The sequence below is a fragment of the Rhyacophila brunnea genome, unplaced genomic scaffold (genome assembly GCF_057557595.1).
Source record: "Rhyacophila brunnea isolate RB1 unplaced genomic scaffold, BYU_Rbru_1.0 scaffold_16, whole genome shotgun sequence".
NCBI classification, from domain to species: domain Eukaryota; kingdom Metazoa; phylum Arthropoda; class Insecta; order Trichoptera; family Rhyacophilidae; genus Rhyacophila; species Rhyacophila brunnea.
The window spans coordinates 13,362,803-13,387,025 of NW_028232816.1; the positions used below are offsets into that span (position 1 = coordinate 13,362,803).

The 24,223-nt window shown below is 34.2% G+C and overlaps 1 protein-coding gene across 1 annotated transcript in view; it reads right to left on the reverse strand.

Moving 5' to 3' along the window:
* The window catches only part of LOC147074418 (ubiquitin-conjugating enzyme E2 R2), a 153,313-nt gene that overhangs the window by 124,879 nt on the left and 4,211 nt on the right, over positions 1-24,223 (reverse strand). The window contains exon 2 of the mRNA XM_085943673.1: positions 11,199-11,285. Coding sequence (XP_085799799.1) covers positions 11,199-11,285 — 87 coding nt within the window. The remainder of the gene's footprint in view (positions 1-11,198; positions 11,286-24,223) is intronic.

The following is a 24,223-nucleotide window of genomic DNA, read 5'->3' on the forward strand; positions in this document are numbered from 1 at the left end:
AATTGTATTATTTTACTTTATTTTAAATAAAATATGACGTATACAAATTAACGCAGTTTACGAATTGACCCTTATTACAACCTCTCCTTCACTTTCACCTGTATTTACCTGTTTATTACGAAATAGTAATAATAAAATGAAATTATTTTGACATACTAAAATTTTAGTTTATCCCACACTTCGTTCATATAATAATATTATGTTCATTTTATCGCTTCGACAGAGTGCTTATCAATGAAAAGTTCATTCGAGCAGAATGTTCTTCTGTCATTTGTGAATCGGTCAGTTTAGTTTCGTAAAAATTACTGGAGAAAAATTGAAATGGGAACATTATTTTTATTTCTAGAACGCAGCGATCACGAAACCGTGTTTAATAATATTGTATCAAATATGTAGATTGTTTACTAGGAAAAAAAAACACTCAAAATAATTAAATTTTATAAAACACGTTTCGTGACAGAGACAGCTGACTAACTATTTTATTCGTTTTTTTTTACTGCGAAAAGCCAATTAAGTAGTGGCCGCACTCGATTTACTCTGCTCATGAATTGATTCGTTTACTTGTTTTTCTATTGAAATAATACGATCATTTAGCAATAGTAAATACACGTCCGACCACAAGAAAAAATATTGTCAAAACAGTTTCACCTTGACACTAAAATGGGAACAGAGGCGTAGCGCAAAATAATAATGCAGGGGTCGACAACACGGCGGCCCGAAACGTGCATTTTCGCGGCCCATAAATGATTGACCATACCAACATACCATGCGGCTCGTAATTAGATTTTATATTAATAAAATACAGTAGGATAAAAATGAATTAAGTACATCGTTATCATTTACGGTGAGTAAGTATATTTTACGTGTCGTCCATGTATTATGTCACACCCTAAAGAAGAAGGGGTATGATATATATATTTTTTTAGAATTATTAATAGCCATGTCCTTTTTCGTACAAGGTGGTTGTTAGTAATTTTGAACAATCACAAACACCCAGTTTGCCGGTCAGACAGTTCGATTTCAGTATTTCTCCCAATTTCTCTGTTTCTGCGTTCCACGTGAGCACGCGCGACACAGCGAGGAAAGAAATATAGCTATAATGATTTATTAATATTGCTAGAATTTATTTCTGCAAGTAATTTATACAGTTTTTTTATTTTAATTATTAATAATATACCTAATTAATTATTTATATTTAATTTTGATGTTAATAGTAAAATATAATCCAAATAAACATTTATTTTTAATCAACCGCAGCACCCCCAAATATCTTATCCACGAGCCGCCATTGTATATAACACAATTGTACAAAGTAAAAGAAATAAAAAAAGATACACCAATTAACTTCTAAACAAGAGTATGTATTTTGAAAACTGTGATTTATTTCAAAACCGATTATCTCAGCTGCAACCAAACTGACTTAAGAACTTTTACCCTGAAAATATAGAAAATATAAAATCATTTTTTCTGAGAATAAAATATGTCGTGGGAACATTATACTAAACTAATTAAATCGAAAATTTTCAACGAATTTGTTTTTTAGTGAAAACGGTGGGATAATTAAAAAAGTGTGACGTAATTTAGAAAGGGGGTAAACGATTTTTTGACAAAGTGTGTGTGGGAAGGGTGGTCGAAACACAGAAAATCGTGTGACGTCATTATTTGGACAACGTAGCTAATTAGAATTTAATTTGAAACAGCGAGGCAAATGCGGCCAGACCTGTTTTCCAACACGAAAGCTTTTGCAGTCAAACTACATAATGTTCCAAAGATAGATGATAGAAAAAAGTCGACCTAATTTTATGTTTTGCAAATCTGTATCAGCGATCGGATGAGAAGCACAAAATTGCACTTTTATTGACACTATTGATGTTTTTATTTTTCCACCCTTCTAATGTCGACATCAATGATGTCATCAACTTGTCAAACCAATCACAGATTGTAATTTTGGAACTAATTGTCGAACATAGCTACTCATTTAATAGGAATCCATTTTCAAAAACATGAGGGTTCTACCAGTTAAAAATGTAGTAGCCGTATTTGGAAGCACATATACACGTGAACAAGCATTTTCTATCATGAGTTTTATAAAGAATTCATTTTCTCCTCTTTCAATTCGAATTTTCACCTCAATTTTTATATTGGATATAGATAATGTGGCTACGGTAAAACACCCATAAAAATCACATTAAACAGGAAACAGACAGTGGTATATATATAATGTATTTTGTATATATTTTTATTCAATAATATGTTTTGATACTCCCTATCTTTTTTATCATAGTTAATCTAATGTGGACCATAAGTCCGAAAAGATTGGCACCCCCTGCTATAATATATAACTACGATAAGGACATATAAACAAAAGAGAAAGTGCATACGCGGTAAGCCACTGAATCTAAACAACATTTCCACACTAGTACAGACGTATCGTGACCGATATTATAATAAAAATAAAGACAGGATATTGATTTTTATCAATATACAGTTATCTACTAAAATTAGTATACTCCAGCGATTCAAAACAAAACAAAAAAAAACTGACCACTTGATCAAAATAATACACGTACGTTGGTTTCGCCATTTTTTTATGAATAGTTGAAACTAAGACAATATGTTCGTGAACAAAAATGAACACTGATTAGATTACGAACATTTCCAAATTTAATGATTATGTTATATTGTATTCCGCCGCGGATGGAAAACATTGCTCACGTACAATAATGTTCTTGATCTGGACTAGACATTACTATTCATTCACATATGTACCCATCACACGATACTCATGAAGCACATTGGATTTACCCAGACTTTGACAAACTTACTTAAGTGTATTGTGATGTGACTTCAGCGGGAATTGAACCCAAGGCTCCCGAATGAGAAACCAGTGCCTTACGTATTGGACTACGAGGCATAATTATTTACCACTAATAGTTACCAATTTATACAAACGTACCAACAATCAATATTCTAGATGGAAAGGCATTGTATTACTTAATAATCAAAATAAAACATAAAATAATATTTAAATACACGAAATAAAATAGGAACTGTGTGCCTTGAAACTATTCATTACTCTTAGTCCTTCCACAGAGGAATTATTCACGTGGCACTTACTGCATTTTTAGATAACTTGCCAATGACAGCGCTTTTCTCAAATTGACACGAATACTAATTAAAGTTATTTTTTATAATAATAAACAATAATCATTTTTTTGGAATATTTGGCACATAGTTCCTATTTTATTCCACACAAATGCTTGCCAGAATAAGACATTATAACTATTAAATTTATACAGTATATAAAATTATCCATTGAAGACATGAACGTAATGAAATAGGTATATTCATTAACGATATTCTTTCTAACTATAACAATATTCTAAGAAAAAAATCACTGTTAAAAAACAATTGAAACAAATGTACATAATAACTTCACAAAGAATGTACCTCCTATTCAAACGGATAAAATCGGTCTGGATAGGTATTAAATTATACGGAATAATATTTTGTGTTTAATTTTAATGAATACTAAAGTCCTGTATACAAAAAGCCGTATTAATCCCAAAGGTTCAATTTCTTTATTCTAAACAGACTTTGAATAAATTTTGAGATACAAAATTGTGAGTGATCGGAGGGGGGTAGACCGCAACTGCCAAGGTGTCAGATTGATATGCGCCCTCCAGGGTGTGTGAGCGGCGTATGAAAAAATGAAAATGCTGTTTGTTCGCGAATGAAAATGCCAAGACGAGAGTCGGCTCTGTTTCATTCGCCCTTCTCGTCCATCACGGGGCCCTCGCTTCAGGACCCGGCGTAGCGAAAGTTTTCTAATAAAAGTCATCCTTGGTTATTCAACAAAATAATAACACACAACGGAAATACGTTATGGTGTTTACGAAATGAATTTATAATAATATTAGCAAGAGCGTTAACTACGTCTGATTGTAAACATGTAAACATAAATGTGTGTGTGAAAGCATTCGACATGCGTTGAACGCATAATGGGGCGAATACATTATCACCACGTTACGTGCTGTCACGGTAAGCTCACGCTACGGGAAAAAATAAAGTCGTTTTTCATCAGACTGATGTTCCCATCCCATAATACATTTTGAATCAAACACGAATATTGTCAATTGGCAAAATCTGCCGAAATGGCCAGAACAACAATGAGGTCACCTCGCGCGTATCGCGCTACATCACCAACCGCACGAGTCAGTGAACGTATTTTTTCTATATTCTGCAGACCTACAGATTTTCGACTCGCATCAAACCGCTGGTTGGGTTCTGTTCAAAATATAATGTATGATTTGACGCTCGCACACGCACATTACCATGAATAATAATTCAACATATCAAATGTAAAGCTTCTTACTTACCTTATCGAATTTATTTTTCATTATATAATATAGGAATATTATTTTCGAAGTTTTCGTCTACAGTAAGACATCGATAAAATTAAAGACTGAAAATTTCAATTTGGTTTGTGTAATTAAAAACACAAATATTGCCCCGTACGTAGTAATTTTGATTGCCAATAAGTAATTGCTTGACCCAATGCATCTAGTTTTCAATTAATTTATATAATAGATAACTGCATTCGTTCCTATCTCTTCGCAACATGAAGATTTGCTCGAGTTGACACGTTCCATAATTGAATTTATAGAGATAGTGATCATTCAAAATATTCTGCGGAATGACGAAACTATATACTAAATTTGCCAGTACGTGACGTGATAGTAGGTAATGTGTTTGCCTCATAATGCGCACAACGTTACGTGCGTACATTTGATGCTGGCTCTTACCGCGTTGTTAAATTGAATATTATTTAAACTATAATAGCAGTATCTATCGTAGTCTTCCATCTAACCAGCTCTAGTATTTCTGCACATCTCTATCCTGGAAGGAACAAAAACATATTGGGAAAAGTCCGTACCGATGGTTGGATGCTTTACGACTGGCTGAAGGGTTCCTGGAGAAGACCGTCACGGAGACCACATCAATCAAAACAGAAAATCATACCTACGTACCAACCTTCATTTAATGTTAATTAATGTACAAATTCTATAATTAAACCCAGAGAATATTATTAAAATTGTATATCTATAGACATAGGCCATAGGGTATTAACTAATTTTATTTTATGTCTATCGAGTGAGTAATGACTCAATGCATTTACATTTAAATATTGTTATTGGCGTCTGTAAAAGCCGAGCTGAGATTATGATTAATAATTCACGTAAAATAGCGCAAAAAAACTCTGCACCAAACTCGAACTGAATATTGAGTTAACTGTCTACTCAGACTGTTGTTAACACTACACCAATAATTAAATAAATAACGGTTTATAACACCGAAGTATCGTTACAAATTAATTAGCCACCAGGGAATGATCATTAAACATTCAGAATCGATACCGCAGTGTTATTTATTCTCCAAGTAATAACATCGTCGCTATAGGATTTGTTTCCCGAATATCCATTTTTGTCGAAATCGACATTTTAATGCAGTTCAATTTCTTTTATCGAACTCTACCGAAATCATTTATAAAAACAATATATTTTTTATCTAGGAACAGAGATATTTTTTTGAAAAACCCGAATACGCCATGTTAAGTTGCAATTATTCCGTGCTGTTCTCCCGAATGTCCAACTATTCGTACCTGAATATCCAAGTTAATTTTGGTCGAAATAAATCTCGGCTGAGTTTTTATTTCCCGAATATGACTTTTAGCCAATCAAACCGCGCTGACGCCGTGCATCTCGCTCCCACATTCACGCTGTCCAGCTCTAAAACAATCACGCCCACTTTCATATTTTTCGGCCGTCCGGAGTGCTCTTTCAAATTTCGTCTTATTGATATTGTTTTTAAAGTTACTATTGTTTTAATAGTGAATTCATCAAATTTGAAGAGATCATTTATAACTGATACATCACCAGTTCGCCCTGAACTTATAGTAAAGTTTTGGAAGCGAGTATTTTAACCTAAATAACTGCATTTTGTTTTGATAAATGACACAAAATCCCAACGGTTATATGAATTCTACAGTATGACCCGGCAACTACTATGACGTAAAAAATAATTATTATTTCAAATTATTATTAATCAAACATTGTTTGTCTTTATTTTACTTTTAATCTAGGCATTTCTATGAAAATAAAGGCGATGCTATTATTTATTTTTGAATGCGCTGATAGTTAATTTAATTTAATATGTATGTTAGTAACTATTTATTTGGTGAATATTATATACTTAGGATATTGGTACCTACCTAATATTAGCAGCCAATGGTAATTAATTTATAGATGCTATTATTTTGTGTTGCCATTCCAATAGTAAATATATAATATTTATTTGGTGGTTTGTAATAAGTTTAATTGTTAATTATATAAATATATATAAAAAAAAATAGATATAAAAAAGTATTAATATAAAATTGTTAGCAAGTACGAGTAAGTACCATCATAAAATATTGGAGAAATCCGTGACGTCGGTTAGTAATTGAAGTAGTAGATACCTACTTTTATTTAATAAACAAAAACCGATCGCCGATAGTCGCTTGATTTTGAAGAATACTGATGAGCAGGTATTAAAAGGCCAATAGTTAAAGTTTGTCGTCATAAGTATGTCACCTCGTAGCATAGTGGATAATTCGTGGACTGGGTCGTAAACCCAAGAGATGCAGGACGATTCCTGCCGGGTGTCTTACTTTTTTCAAAAAGATTTTTTCTATTGGTTACAATATATTTTCTCAGAAATGATTTTCAAAATTATGTATGTTCAATAATTAGAGTGGTACATTCTTAAATCTTGTGAATTATTCGTTGAATAAAAAAAAAGATTATTAAAAACTATTTTATTACTTATTACGAAAAAAACCGAAAAAAGCGAATGCCGCATGTTATTATTACCTACGAACTTGGGTTATTACGATCATTAGATATTTAAATAGTAAAAGTAATCATTAACAATTATCGTGTAAATAAATATAACATTTGAGGTGCGTACTTTTTGACCACTCAGTAATCCGTGGGCCGTGCAGCAACACACTACGGTCTTAAGTCCCGAACGTCCATGTTTTGTCCCGAATATCCATTATTCTGAGAGAGCGCTAAAAATTTCCCGAATATCCACAACGAGTACTTGTAAATAAAACGCATTTTATGTGCATTTACTGATTTATACCAGTATATTATTCTTGGAATCTATTCTTAGATAATGTTGCAATCATACAGTGTAGAAAGAATGATTGATACATCTACTGATATTTCAATATACGACAATGAAATTTGTTTTTCGTCTCCTGAAAAATTGACATTTGGTCTATTCGGGAAACAAATCCTATAGCGACGACATGTCAACACAGAAAACATGTGCTTCCTTTTCATGACGTAAGAAAACACTATAATTATTAACCTTCATGCAGACGACACACGCGACGCCACGACACGAAAAGCGTCGGCGTCGGTCCAGTGCCGACGCCGAGAAAGCACGCGGACAAAGAAAAAGCTCACGGGAATGATGCCAGGCTATAATTATTTAAGTGACGCTGTATGGACGATAGAGGAAGTGGTTTATAATGACAGGAGGACTTTGTTTGATTAGATGTAGAGATCAATGACATTGCCCCACAAGGTGGGGGCTGACAGGGTTCTAGCCTGGGGGCCCGCACTCAGGGGGCCCAGCGTTGGGGATCGACCAGATAAGTTACATAAACACACATCACAAATTTCTTCTTTTTCTTCTTTCGACCATGTCCGATCCGAATAGGATCATATGGGCCTCCACAAAGTGGAGGTTTGTATTAAGAGATTTTGTTTTTACGAGAAATGGATGTCAGCCACTTGCTCAACTTATTAGGTCCATACTCATACACAATTTGAAAAATAATACGTGTACTTGCCAGACCCAGGATTCGAACCTGGGACCCACGACGCTATAGACCAGGGGGGGGGCAAACTGCAGCCCGCGGGCCGCATGTGGCCCGCCGGGTATTTTTTTGCGGCCCGCCATCATTAATTGTACTTCTGATTACGAATAACTTTTTTTTAATTTTTTAAGAAATATTGACAATAGATTAAAATTTGAAGAATTTCTTGTTTCGTAAATGTGTTATCTCAGTAGGTACGTCTTCCTTGCGTCTCGTCTCACACTATGTAACCAATATTTTCGACGTTGAACATCGTGACATATTTAAATACTTTTAACTCCGCGTTGCAAGGAAAAAAAATATATGCCCATGATATGGTAAAAAGTTTGATTGGATTTCAATTAAAACTCAAGTTAATCCTTCGACAAATATCGAATAACAACGTGGACCACTTTCCAACTTTGAAGTTGCTGAATATACCAGAATATAAATTTGAATAATATGGTAAAATTATTAAAGCTCTGAATGACGATGTTTCACAAAGATTTGGTGACTTCCAAAAAATTGAGACAAGTTTAGCAATAGTACGCAATCCATTTTCAATAGATATTGATAGTGTACCGCATGGCCCCCACAAGGGGGAAGCTGACAGGGCTCTAGCCTAGGGGCCCGGGCTCAGGGGGGGCCCAGCGTGACGGGTCGACCAGATAAATGAGATAAACACACATCTTAATTTTGCTCTAATAGCAAAAAAAAGTCGCCTAGCTTACTTCTAACTTATTACCATTTTAAAACATATAGTTGTTGGGACGTGTTGAGAAATACTGTGTTAAAAAATCGCTAAATTACACTGAATTTTATTTGACCTCGAACACCATTTGAAAAACAATACTGGAGAGCGTCAGACTGCCTTTAACCATAGCGATAGGTAGGGGGCCCGCCCAAGACCCTGGCTTCGGGGCCCGCGTCAAGATGTGGGGGGCATGGTGTACCGACAGAGCTACAACTTAAGATTATTGATCTGCAGTGTGACACTGATTTAAGAGAATTGCATCGTCGTGAAGAAATCTCCAAATTTTACAAAGCCCTTAATTCAGACAAATTCGACCAACTTAAAGATTATGCAAGAAAAATGTTCGTTATTTTTGGATCAACCTATATATGTGAACAAACATTTTCGATCATGAACCTCAATAAAAATTCTTTACGATCAAATATCTCCGATGCCCATTTACAAGCAGTTTTGAGAATATCAACTACAAAATTAACACCTGAATTTAAAAAATGTTAAAAAAAAAACAGTTTCGTTCTTCTAATTAATTTTTTTGTAATGTTTATTTTTCGTGATAATAAATAGTGTATATCTAAAAATGGTATTTTACTTGCGGCCCGCCACTCATTTTGAATTCTTGAATTTGGCCCTCCATCCAAAAAGTTTGCCCCCCCCTGCTATAGACCGACGCTTAAGCCACGCGGCCATCGTGGATATCACAAATTTACTCTAATATTAAAAATGTCACCTGCGGCGCTATTTTATTTCAAGGAAATATACATTTTAAAATGTGAGGTGTGTTGCAATTTTTTAATTAAAATTAATTAATTTTTAGATAAAATGTGTCGCCTAGAGTCATAGCTCACATTTCACAATTTTGTCATTTTTTTAATTAAATATAGCAAGGGATTGTAAAGGCATTAATCTATATAAAGAAAAATAGATGGCTATCAAAAAAACCATGTGAAAATCGTTAACAAATTTGAATGTTGGTGTCATAACTCACATTTTTCAAAGAATAATGTGAATTCTGTCATCAAGGCCTTTCTAACCAATCAGGGAGGTCTATTTCTCATAGTATGCTGTGTCTGAAGCCTTAGGAGTATTATATATTTTTAAAAAATAATGTAAATCGACTCACTTACTTATTAATATTCAAGGGAGTCCAATATTTTTCATCTAATTACAAAAAATAGTGCTCTGGTGGTTTTTTGCGATTATCTCAAAACTCGTATTTTGGAATATGTGAGTTATGACTCTAGGCAACTCAAATACACAAGTTGTAACAGTCACAGAAACATATCTAGTGAAAATACTTGAGCTGACTTGATCCAGTAAACTGTAGAAACATTTTGTTTTCTTGTGTGATCATTCGACTATTCGACAAAGACGTAAGCTCGCTCCTCAGTGGATAATAATAAAATACCTATTACTCGCGCGGAGGTCGAATACATAGGCGACACGCATTTTCAAAGAGATAGTAGCACAACGTCGGCATCAAAAACAAATAATAAAAAAACAACGCGTAGATTCTGTACATACCTAACTATATTAAGAGTTAGGACGGTCAATACGCGAATAATTTTATTCTATCTCCAGACGACTGAGACAGAAAAAAATGACGCCGCGGGAGAGAATAAAAAATTTAAACTCATTTTAAATTATTTATTATTCGGTGTTGCCAGATACCCTTGGCGGAGTATGACACTGCGACGTGTCTATGAACTTATTCAAAGTCTGAAGAGAGAAAATAATAACATTACCGCTATCGGCTATGCAAAACCATTCGACTATTCGTCTCGTGGTTAATATTAATAACATCGTAATATTCGCAATCGAGTCTCAACTGAGTTTATTCACGCAGTTTAGCAAATAGATAATTTTGATTTCATATAGTCATGGCCCCCACATCCTCAAGCGGGCCCTCAGCCTAGGATGTTTGGCGGGCCCCCCTACCTATCGCTAAGGGTAAAGTCAATGTGACGCGCTGCAGTAGCGTTATCCAAATGGTGTATTTTTAGCGTTTTTTATATTTTTAATATGTACGAGTACATCCATTTGAATGACGGAGTTGTCGAGTATCGGCACACAGTAAAAAATTGCAACGTACGACCTAATAGTTTTAATTATTAATATCATATCAAGATAGCGCGGCAGGCGACTTTTTTACTATTAGAGCAAATTTGTGATCTGTGTTTATCTTACTCACCTGGTCGGCTTGCCACGCCGGGCCCTTCCTGAGCCCGGGCCCCCAGGCTAGAGCCCTGTCAGCCCCCCCCCCCCTTGTGGGCGCCATGCATATAGTTTTCATTTTGATTGATTAAAATTGATATCGGAAGACTTTGGAGCCTATTAATTACTTGATCTGGTATAGACGTATATTAAAAATTCATTGGACTGACAGGATGACAAATTTTAATGTCCTCAAACAAATGGGAAAGGAATAAAATAATATCAACTGTTATCTCTTTTCAACTAATTAAATACCATACATAACCAACAAACTATTCATGTTCACTATTTATTGTCTATATAATATGGTTAAAAACAACTCACCTCATATACATTAGGATGCCAGACTTTGGTTAAAAATCTGATTGACGGCGGAGAATATGGGTAATCTGGAGGGAATTTCATATGTGCCTGCAAAAAAAAGAAACAAATACATTAGGAAGGTGATATTTAACGAACATGAGGAAGTATATGACATCTATTAAGTATAATATGTGTAGAAAACCAGTCACAGAGAAAAACTAACACAAATAAAACATGATTTAGTGATGACTAGTGATAGAGAAATTTAAGGAAACGGATAGCGGAACTGATATGCAGATTGTATTAGGAGATTTCGGAATACAAACTACAATAGTGTAGTAAGTAAAAGTATTCCAGTTACTAATAATCAGGACCGGTTTCGTCCGTTTCAGGGGGACATCGTCAATTGGGATAGGATATACAATAATAAAAAAATATACCAAGAAATTTTAAAGGCGGAATTATTTAAGTAAGTATTGATTGTTTATTTATTTGTTAACAAATTAAATCATTAAATTGACCGAGCTTTTGCAGACCCACAGTTCCGCTTATTTTAATTAGTTAGACATTGTCAACGGGTAAAGAATATACATTAACACAATATATATTAGATAAAGGTAAATACTGAATTATTTACTGAGGATATGAATAATTAAATAAGATTTTAAGAAATACTGTTAAAAAATAGATCAATTAAATTTACCTAACTTATCGGAAAACATTAATATAAGCAAGTGTATGTTTTTAATATTAATATTTCAATAATGTAAGTTATGAGGAATTCAATACATCATCACGAATTAGAAGTCAATTAACAGTCATTAACAAAATAAACCCCTGGTTGTAAATTTTTTTTAAATTACTTGTAAGCACCAAAGTACTTCCAATGAAAACCCAATCAGTGTCTAAATTCTAAGACTAACAAGTTTGATACAATATCACAAAACAATTACTTACTTAGCTAATTATATTTCTATAGAGAATTTCTTAATAATTATGCCTTTAAAACTTGTTGGTGTAAATGTATTTTTGTATATTCTGTAAAAGTTGTCGATGTCACTTTGAAGCGGGTGAAATGGGTCCTGATTACCATTAAACATTAAACTAAGTGGAATAAGCACCATATTACAGTTTGTGTTTTATTTTAATTAATATACTGCTTTCCCACCAAGAATTGAATAATATATTCAGTTCATTTTAACTATTATTATGTACAATACAGCCTTATATTATAATCGCATAGCGTGGATTGTTCGCCTTTTGAGACTAACTTAATTGGATTCAAAGAATATGCAGACTTGACAATAATCAAAACATGAAACAGCGAAATTCGTTGAATTTCCCTTTGTACGCAAGTACCGGTGTTTTCGGTCAAAGATTCGTCCGCGTTATTTTCGGCCATGCGCTAAATGCATAGAATATAGATAATAGTGTGGTGATTCGGGTGCATGGCATCTCTCCCAAGAGCATCGCGCACATTTACCCGTTTGATTTATGATATCCGTACTCGTGCATCGTTCATGTATTTATATCTCATCTTCAAGAGAACGGGCGAGTTATTTTAAGAAATCGCCAACATTATACGTGCAATGCAGTTGGTTACACGTATTTTGTGAAAACAGACCGTGTGTAGTGTCACTTCCTCAAATAGCAGTCAAGTGGCGAAAAGTAATAAACCAGGGTTGGCGAACCTTTTTACGTACGCCTGCCAAAATTTCGCAAATATTATTTTTGACTGTCTGACGTACCGAGCAGTTTGTCACGGAGAAATTATTAAGAATTCTATTAAAAATGATGATATTCTAGATATTACTCACAAAACATAGCACACATATAGGTTTATCACTTTTTCAATTACGCCTTACATTTCGGTCCACCAATTTTGAAACTGTCTGCCAGAATTATTACTACCTACAAGATCCACCAAGTTTTTGTTTCTTATTTGGTCCATCCATTTGTGGATTTTTTGTTGTTACTGTATTACTTAGTTTGGTTATTTACGCCGATATTAACATCAGAATTGTTGAATTGTCTCAAGCATTGTAAATCAATCAAAATCAGAAGTTCGCGACATGGCGTTCCCCGTCGCCTGATGAGGTTAGTGAGATAATATTATATGTGACGCATAAAGCCTAAGGACAGACCTATGCAATTATATATTTACATTAAACGTAATGCTTATTCTTATATTGCCTGCTATTTTTGTACAAAGCAATTGTCATTAGAAAAAACATTCGCGTGCCATGGAAAATCATCTCAATGCCATAGGTTCACCACCACTGTAATAAACAATTAATGAGTAATTTCCAATATAAGTAGCAAAATCTACAAAGGCAGCGTGGCTACGGACGTCAATTTTGAGAGTCACTCAATACAATACCACAGACTATATTGGCGTGGCAATACAGAATGTGGGTGGCCGATTATATCACCACTAGAGGTTTTGTTATTGATCGAATCAAGCAATCGATTCCTTATATCTGGAAATCGATTCCAGATATAAGTATAATAAAAAAGATGCATAAACATTCACGACTTAGCTACTGAGCATCTCGATTTTGCGTGCACTGAGGGTCCACGTAAGCCCCTAGCAAATTCCACTATGTACCGCACTGCGCCGACGTTTGTGGGTTTTCTACATAAGGTTTCCATATCCGGAATAGAGAATGTTGGAATTCCTGAATTTAGAACTTCATTTATATGTTTTTTTTTGACAAACAGGACAAATAAAAAAAAAATAGACTTCTTTAAGTCAAATATAATTGTCACGAAGCCTCATGAGTAACTAAGTACATAAACTAAACTAAATATTTAACAAAAAAAAATGCTAATAAATCTCATTTTTGTATGTTATTTTATGTATAGAATATGTATATAGAAAAGGCAAGCTCGATCGTGTGGCAAATTTAAACTTTACACTTTACAGTGAAGGTGAAAGATGATAACCGAAGTATTTGCACGAAGTATTGTATTGACTACATTGCAGTAGTTTTCAAAATGTCAATTGAAATAGTGGGTGTCGGGAACATGTGCACTCACCAATGGTAAATACAAAGGCGAATAAAGGAAAGGCGAAACCCGAGTCGCAAAAACAACTCAAATAGAATAGTACAACAATTAAATCAATCAGAATTTAAATTCCATTAAGTACCCTCAGTCGACAGTATTAATAGCATATTAATATTATTGACGGTAGGTACTTACCATCTCTAAAAAAATGTTGGGCAAAATTTCACGTGTTTATGTTTGATCCGGGATTGCAATCCAAAATTGGGGCAGCAGCATCTAACTAGTGTTCAATTCAAACGATCCGTCACTCGGGGCACGAATATTAGTCCGTTACTATAAATAAAACCATCTCGATTTTTCAATTAAAATTAAGTATTTTTGTCTTGTCTGTTTTCAAATAATGTCGCTTAGCAGGAAATACGCAATTGGGCAAAAAAGTCATGTACAACATTTTCGAGTAGAATATGGATGCATTAATTGAACGTAGTTATGCAGAATGTAGCCAGTCCACAATAATGCCGAGCTGAGATAATGGTACTTTAGCAACAACATCATATTAAAAATGTAAAATTGTAAATAGTATTTTATTTCAAGAATTATTTTTTGCAGCTTGCCTATTTTCAGCAGAACGTAGAGAAAACCTTCTCGCATCTGATCTACATCATATATATTTTTTTTATTTTTTGTGGACTGGCTACTTTCTGCATAACTATGTCCAATTATTATGACAAGACGTCCTTCCAGGCAAAGCATAATCTGCCCTACTAACATAATAATTACAGTCCCTCGCAAGTACGGCTAATTCATGTACCTACCACTCAAATGTTCCTACTAAATACGGTCTACTCTTCCGATTGCATTGTTCCAAACAGTTTAAAAACACTTCAAAATTCGAATGTCAATAAATTAGAAATAATTAGTCAATAATAAACTTGTCAGTGATTGATTCATCAATAAAAAAGTATTGACTTATTCAGTACCTCTATAACAATCCGAGTCATCAGCGAATTCATAAGAGTACAGTAGTACCACAATCTCATCAATATTTTTAAATGACCCCACCCCACCAGAGTAAAAAAGAAGCAACCAATAATAAAAGCAAAAAGCCTGGGGAATCCCGTTATTTGCCGGCCCGAAATCGTGAGATCCATAGATACGAGAGACCAGAGACAAAAGAGCGGATAACGGTTAGGCGATTGACATTCGGAAAACAAAGCGGGCGGGATCATCGTCCAGTCACGACTCAATTATTAGATTAAGCGTCATTATTTTTCGGCCAAAAGTTCGAGGTCAATTGCACGTATTTTTTACCTGCCCACTATCAAAATATTCATCAAAACCACCCAAAACGGCACTAAATTAAACCGCAAAATTTCATAATGATGACTTGTTTGACTAAAAAGTACAAAGCAACCACATACAATAGCTAGATCTGCTACCAGTGGCGAAGGGTGGAGGTAGACTGCTAAGATCCGCCATAAATAATGCACGCTAAACTTTGTTAGTCATACGTAGGGATTCCAATCCCGGGATATTTTCGATACCTATGAATCCCGGGATTGATAAACATAATCCCGGGATTTCGGGATTGATTTTTTTTATCAATTTTTATGGAACATAAAATAAAAGCAAAAATATAACAGAAAAAATACTTATAATAAAAAATTACTACATTTGAAATAAACTGAGTTTGAATGAAGTTTGATTTATACCCATGTGTAAGTTGCCGATTCATTTTATGTTTTCACATAAATTATTAAAAATGAGAAAGATTGAAAAAAACAATGCTTAGCACTTTTAACAAAGTAATTCCACCATGATCTCATATGTTTTACGGCAGTTTTATTTGGCTGACTAATTAGATTTATGAAGTGGAAAGGCCATAAGTACGCCATGATTATTTGCTTTACTATTTTAAATCTCGCTAATCCATTCTTTAAGCCGTTACTATCAGAAACACCAATCTCATATTAAATTCACATTATTATTTATATTACAATATTATCTACTCCATTAAACTTATGTATTTCCTAGATTGAACGTAGATATATAATATTAACAATAAATGTCTTAAATAGTATAAATTATACTAGATTTATTTTTGACCGATTTTATCAATGTTATTTGTGAATATAAAATTTTTATATTAACAATGGAAAAAAATGCCAATCCCGGGACCTGTCCCGGGATCCCGGGATTGTCAAATTGTAATCCCGAAATCCCGGGATCAGAATTTTGGCTCGGGATTGGATTGCCTAGTCATACGTATTTGTTTTTATTGAACTAAGACTGCAATTTACAGATGGTGTTAGTTAGTTTTTAAAAATCAATTAATCCCTGCCAAAACGAAACCATAATAATTTTGGTCTAATTTGGGCGATACGACAAAATTGTGCACACTTTTTCATTCATAGTTATTTTTGTTTTCGTTAGATTAAAAATACATATTACACATATTGTTGGTTCATTTTTTTAATTCATTAAGCCCTGCCTGGACCGAACTAAAATAAAGAAACATTATTCTATCTATAAAATATTCAAAGCTATGTATAATTTAATTACACAACTTTAAATATTTTATAGATAGACCAGTAATTTTTGACTATTATCATTACGGCTTGGTTGTCTCAGGGTTTAATTGAATTTTAAAACTAACCAACACCATCTGTACCTAAATTGTAGTCTTATTTCAATGAAAACAAATACGAATTTCTGAAAAAGTTTAATGTGCGCTATTTATGGCGGATCTTAACAGCCTACCCCCACCCTTCGCTACTGTCTGCTACAGGTTATGGTGATCGAAAAAGTTTGTCTCGAAAATACTCGAGAAATAATCAGAAAGAAAAGACTACCAATCTCGCGAAATATTTTTTTTCAGATATTTCGAGAATTCCCATGTATCTTGATATTATCATCAATGAAGGCTCAGCTAGGCTAAGCTAATTGCCAATTAAAATGATATCTAAGAGGTTATTAAGTCAAACTCGAGAAATCACAACAAGCTCTACTGCTGATTGTATGTATCTAGATACATTTGTGTCCCTGCACGGTGCACCAAAAAGTGGAGGTTATATTAACATTTTTACAATGAATTGTTGTTAGCCAGACGCCAATTCATCGGATTCATACTCTGGATCAAAGGCAGATTGAAAAAACAACGTGCAAGTCGAAATGGAACCTGTAACCACGGCTTCAGAAAGTTGCACCACCATGCCATTAGCCGTATCACCAAAAACAAGATCTTTTAAACTTAAACCGAGAATATACTTAATATAATTATTTAGTAATAAATTATGTCGGAGAATGAAGCATGAGAAAAATTTCGAAGACCTATTTTCACGGCCATGTTTTGTGTCCGTCGAATTGGCGGCATTCCCGCAAGATGTCTTCCATTCCACGAGAGACAGGCCAGTGGGTCTATTCTATACTTATCGAACACTAAAGTGATAAATAGTATCAAACTTAGGGTAGGTTTGTATTAAAATATTAGCACTTATTGTAACAATTACACGAAGCTGGTTTTTATTGTTGCAATAAGTGCTATATTTTAACAGCACCTGTCTTGCTGCTGTTAAAATATCGCACTTATTGCAACAATAAAAACCAGCTTCGTGTAATTGTTACAATAAGTGCTAATATTTTGATACAAACCTACCCTTAGTTTGATAATATTTATCACTTTATCACTTTAGCGGTCGATAAGTATAGAATAGACCCCCAGGTACGTAAATAATATAAAATAATACAAAGGTCGGAATGCGAATTCTTGACAAGAAACAACTGAACATCGCGAGAATACCTATGTCTAGTGAGAATAAAGAAATCTGGATAGTGTCTAAAACCTAGATATTAATTAAAATTACCATTATATAATTAATATGATATTAGGAACGGGGAGTACGAAACACCTGTCAACATCAATACTTTGAAAATTGTAGAATTTTCAATGTCGTAAATAGTCCATAATTTCATTTATAAAATGAATTTATCGCTTAGAAATAAATATACAAGTTTGAAGACGACAATTATTATTCAGTATCGATCACTCACAGTTTAAACTAACATTAGAGTACATTCAATGTAAAAAGAATACATACTAAATTATCGACAATCTTGGCAATGCCAAGCGGATGTCTTGGCACTTATATTTGTTTTTTTAAGTACACTTTTATGCGATTTTAATTTGATACAAAAAAAACATTACTTACTGTATAAATGTAAGTATTATAAATTATAACGGAATAATATTATGTTTTGCTATAAATGCGAAATTGGCTACCGCTGGTAGCGTTAGCTAGAATTATCTGTTATGTATTGGTTTAATAGTGGATGCGTCATCTGAAGAATGGAACGACCCAGCTCATATACATGCGTATGCAAATGTCATTCAATCGTAAAACGAATTGTTCATACGTTACAATAAAGTTGTACCTATTCACGTTCATCAGGCCTGTGTTATAACTGGTGATATAAAGTCACCCGACGACATGACGTAATTGTGACGTAAGCCAATACACACTCGAGGCAAGCCGCCCAACACACACTGCTCACCATAGACATTATTGTGCTGAAACACCTATTTGTGTATGGGGACAATGAATAACGCCAGTATTTGACGAGCGTTATTTTCTCGAATGCTATTATCACTCCGGTAGTACGTCACAATGATGTCATATGACGTCATGTCGACCGGGCGACTACGACTCGCAAGTTCTAACATAAGGCCCCATGTCTTATAATATTATATTGTCTCCAGATATTTTGTAAGTATATAAGGGCGAGTCTTACTTCCTAATAACATCAGGGGTCGGCACATGCCCAACTAAAGTATAGAAGAGAGTTTTTTTAATGCTCCGTCTTCAAATAGACATAACTTAATGGTTATAATATCATATAATATCACTTAACTTAAATGTAAAATGACGAAAACGCGTTTGGACAATGTTTGTTCATATGATTGCTAAATACGTACTAGTAGATAATTCATAGATGTTCAGATAATTAATGCCGCGAGCGTTTGCTTAGCAATATATTATATTACTGTACAGTGAACTCTTTTTTCGTAAATATCCCAACAGATTTTCGTCAGAACACAGCATCCATGGTCCGTCCACATCTCTCCGATAAATAGTTCAATATGTAAAAATGTGAACAAGTAACAGCTACTTAAGTATGACTGTTAAAATGCTATATTATTCAATTTGTAGACCATGAATATCGTCATACGTTAATAAATGGAAAATCTACATGGTTGAAAAAGAGGAAAACATCACAATGTTTATTTATATTTATACATTTGTAAATGTTGTGTGATCACTATTTTTATGACATCAAAATGAAATAGCTGTACATTTCTCGAATGCAATCTACTATTGATTTCTTATTTAAGGAATAATATTTCTGCGACTCCATGTTTTTTCTTGTTGGATCCATGTGCTCAGAACATAGGCCTCAATTGAACTAAATCCTAATACAAGCTATGCACTTTCTACAATAAAACAACGATATCACTGGCTTTACAATTCGATGCTGATTTTTCCGGCTCGCAAAGAGGTTTTAGGTACTCATATGAAACGGATGTTAGTCACTCGCTCAACCTATCATATCCAGATTTTCTAAGACCGTAATTATCATCACAATGCGTTTATTTAATATATAGATGGGGACTAAGAGTAAGGCTTGTTTCACACCCGAAAACAATGCCGGAATGAATTTACACACGCCGCTAAAAAAAAGTTTATTTAAAACTCAATGCATGTCCACACCTACAATTATTGTTATCAAATAAAATTCAGTTTGGACAGTACACATCGTAAAAATGTTCGTACTTGGATCAAAATAACACACCATAAGACCATGGGTCGCTACTTCCGACGACTGGATCAAAATGTTCACGAAAACGTGTTGACATTTACTCGTTTGTCAGTGCATCCGCGGCGTAATACAAAATAATTACAAGATAAAAAGAACTTTTTATATACTTACCACGTTTTTAAATTTTCTGTTGAATCATCATATAAACTTGACAATTCTATGTATTAATAATTTAGGACAAATAAGGCAAATTGTCAACAAATCATTTTTTTGGTATTTTGCAACAAACAAATATAGAATACTGAAATGTCATTTTGATTACCATAGTAACGCGTGTATATATTAATAATTTAGTTGCTAGGACCACCACCTTAGCAACCAATAATAGTGGATTGGATTACGGATTTCTTCCGAAATAACTTTTCATACAAAACAGAATTAACTGAAAATAAATTCAATTCTCCTTGAAGATGGCTAAAAGTATTAAAATAATGCATTGGCATCGTGTTCTGATATATTCTAAAAGTTTCAAATGTCTAACTAGTCGGGAAGTTAGTTAAAAATCGATTGCAAGATTTGTACTGGATAAACAACCACCGGACAAACAAGAATACGATCTAAGAAAAACGTGGTAAAATGGACATTTGTACAAAAGCATTTTAATTGTTTGTAAACAGCCTTTTTATATATTATTCATTTGTTGCGAGCAACTTTATATAATATCATTATAATATGTGAATTATTAGGTTTTAATGTATATTTTTTTCACCTGAATAAAAAGTATCAGAAAGAAAGACAAAGACCATCTTAGATGTCGTCACTTAGTGTTTACACCTTATGCAAGAGAACAGGTATGTTATGTCACAATAACTAATTCCACAGCATAATAATGCATTCTTAAATACATCACGAATGCATAATCAATAATCATATTGATAAATAATAGGTAGGTACTACATAATCCCTTCACATAGCGGCATAATAAACGCACTACACTGACATTTCGCAATAATGATAATTCTTATCAATTTATCATCATGAATTTGTACACACCGTGCCCAGTCACATAATTTTGTCCACTACCATGCAAAATAAATACACAAATAGGTCCCTCGGTGACTACTTTGAATTATCAAATATTTTATAGTGTAACAGCTGATACAAAATTCCAATATTCGAATCAGAAAAAATAAGTCCCTGCTCGCCAAATCATAAACTTATTACGAAATCAAATATATATATATTAACTATAAAATGAATTAACCTAGTTTAACAAGAAAAAACGCAGATGTTTTTTATATCAGATATTCTGGGTTGAGTTAATATCATAAACTTGATAGATAAAAAAATAATCTAGTTCCAATGACATGTTACGAATTTGTTTCAGATCTATAGAATTACAGTGGAAGAGACTTTTATATTATACAGTTGACTCGATTTAGCGGGGTCGTATTAACCGGGTGAAGGTTTAACCGTGATAAAAAACAGGGATTTTTTACTAATCTAACTGAGGCATGGGTGTGACACTAGTCAGATTTTGACAGGTCATGGTTGATTCACTGCCAAGTTCTATGAGTTTGGACTTGTTACCCGGCCAACACGTCCGTGTGGCGGAAAACTACATGATGCAAACCATATCCTCTGGCAATGTCCGAGAATGTGCTCCAAGAGGGAAGAGACGCCGGGCCATCCGACCTGGTCACCACAAAGGCCAATTATTACACTACGTATAAAAAATGCGGTGTCTTATTGCGGACGTGAAGATCTCTTCACAGTTTCTTTGTCCGTCATTAAATTAAATCACTCAGTAAACTCAGTCAAAGCTCACTTGAGAGCGTGGCGATTTCAGTCTTGGGTATCTGCTCCTGAGACATTCCCAGGCGTAAACAACTGCAAATGCTTCACATAGGGTCTCGTGATACGCTCGATTAAGACGAGTGTGGTGCGGGGCGGAGTGAGTTGGTTTGGGGGTCCATGTTTGTGTTGTTGAAATTGTTTTATTATTCTATTCTTTGAATTTCGCTACCATAACGAGGCCGATTCACTTGTGGATGAATACCTCCTAACAGCTCCTTTTACTCTTATTCTGGTATTCGGGGGGTGTTTATTGCTAGAATCTACATGGTTATCTGTAATGATCTGGAGTCTGGACTACATATTAAGGAATATAAAAATGCTCCTTATTGACAAAAGATAATCTACCGATACTAACAAGCAGTGACAACGATCTCGCTAGTGCTGACACTGTGTTTTATCTTGCAAGTGTGTAGTAGGTAATATAAAGTAAAAGAGCGGCCGGAGGATCTAGTATACAATACCTACTTTTGAAAATGATTGTAATTCATTATATCAATATTTGTCTGACTGATATAAATGTTGTTCTTCGCTGATTTAGACTTCAGTCCATAACTGGTGACCAGAAATAAAGCGTTTTCTTCAAAACCGCCACATGCTCAGTGTGCGGAAAATAATAAATAATTAAATATCTTTTAAGAGTTCACATTATGGGCATGATACGAAACACTGTCGGATCTGTGACCATTTTTGAGCATGCTAAGGCCAAACGGTCACAGCTCATTCCGAAGTAAGCCTTTATTATATCGAGAGGTAAGTACCTACGGAGAACCTTGATCCTGCAGAAAGGTTAGTCATTTCGCCGCGCAAGAGTCGAAGGCTCCATTTAAGGGTTGACCTTCGTCTCGGTGGTTCAATGTGCTGCTATTACAAGACTTTTCTTGTATGAGGAAGTTGTTTGAGTAGACATAAAAATGGCTTGGCGAGTATAATATCCAAGTTAGTATGGATCAACCAAATAACAACAAGTAGATTTTTGCATTTACTTAATAACATTGCTTACAAATAATTAAGTACAATAAAGGTCAATTAATTTGCTTACATACTGTGGATTAAAAGTTAAGAGCTTTTGTTACGTATTTTTCTAAAGTTTGCGTTACCTACCTCAACGACAACTCCTACATTCATGACGTCCCGTGGGGGTAGGCAGGTAATGCGTGGCTTAGGTGCGGCCATAGAGGTATTAAATAAAAAGAGGGTAAGAAATCGGCTTTCTCATACAACTGAATGAAGCAGGCCAACAATAGCCGACAACTTACGAGAAAAAGCGATATGATAAAAAAAAAATGCAGGACATCACGGAGGATTTACTTTGGTCATTATAACGTACCCATATAATATAATGTTAACGTGGAAATTTTGCCGCAAATTTATTACCAACCTGCCTCACCATACTTTTTCACCATACTTGCCTGCTTCACCATACTTTCATATAACCTGCCGCCCCTAGGGCGCGGCTAACGAATGAACTAGTAGGAATATTATAACTTTTGATAGTAGTGGCGGTTTTCCATGAAGCAGACTATGCAATCGATTCGTTGAAAAGTTGCCGACATCTTAGTTTAATATAAAATAATGGAAACATTCCTGGTAGGTAACCTGTCATATTATTCATATTTTTGTATTGCAATACCCAATCGCGGTTCATCGCACAGGAAAAATATTCACATGGGGGGCCTACAAACCTGTCAGGGTCAAGGTGTATAAGTAAAAGACGACTCGATACTTGTTTTATGTGTAGGTGTGTGTACATTGTAAACTATCTGTCAATGATTGAAGGGTTGAAAGTCTATAGGGCCTAAGTGCCAAAAAATTCTATAACAAGTTGTTTACTTCAATACAATCTATATGCCAAGCCTAATGATATTCTGAAAGGTCTAAGTTCCTAACTCCTCCTAACCATTTTTGTCACACAAATACATTGAAATATGGCCGGGGTCTATGTGCCCCCCACATAGAACGTGTCAATATTATCCATGTTTAAATATTTTATTCTTCCTTTGTTTATTTTATCTTTAGAATTATGTAACCTTATCATATTATACTGATGTTCTTCTGTAACTTTGTAAAAATAAAAATGTAAGTTTTCATATACTATGGTTTTATTCTCTTTTTTTGTTATATCTTAGTTTCACATGTTTGGCACTTAGACCCTATAGACTTTCAACCCTTCAATTACATTAAAGAGCGTACATAAGTGAAACTGCAAATAATTTTCAACACTATGTGGAACTAAATTTCGGCCGCGTTGCCATTCGGAGAGGGATAGTGGACCTATTCGCACGTCAATTTCTTTTGTGATGGAGTCGGATGAATATATTCTTAAATCGTGTAAAGATGACTTAAAAACGTTCCGCATGTACTTGAAA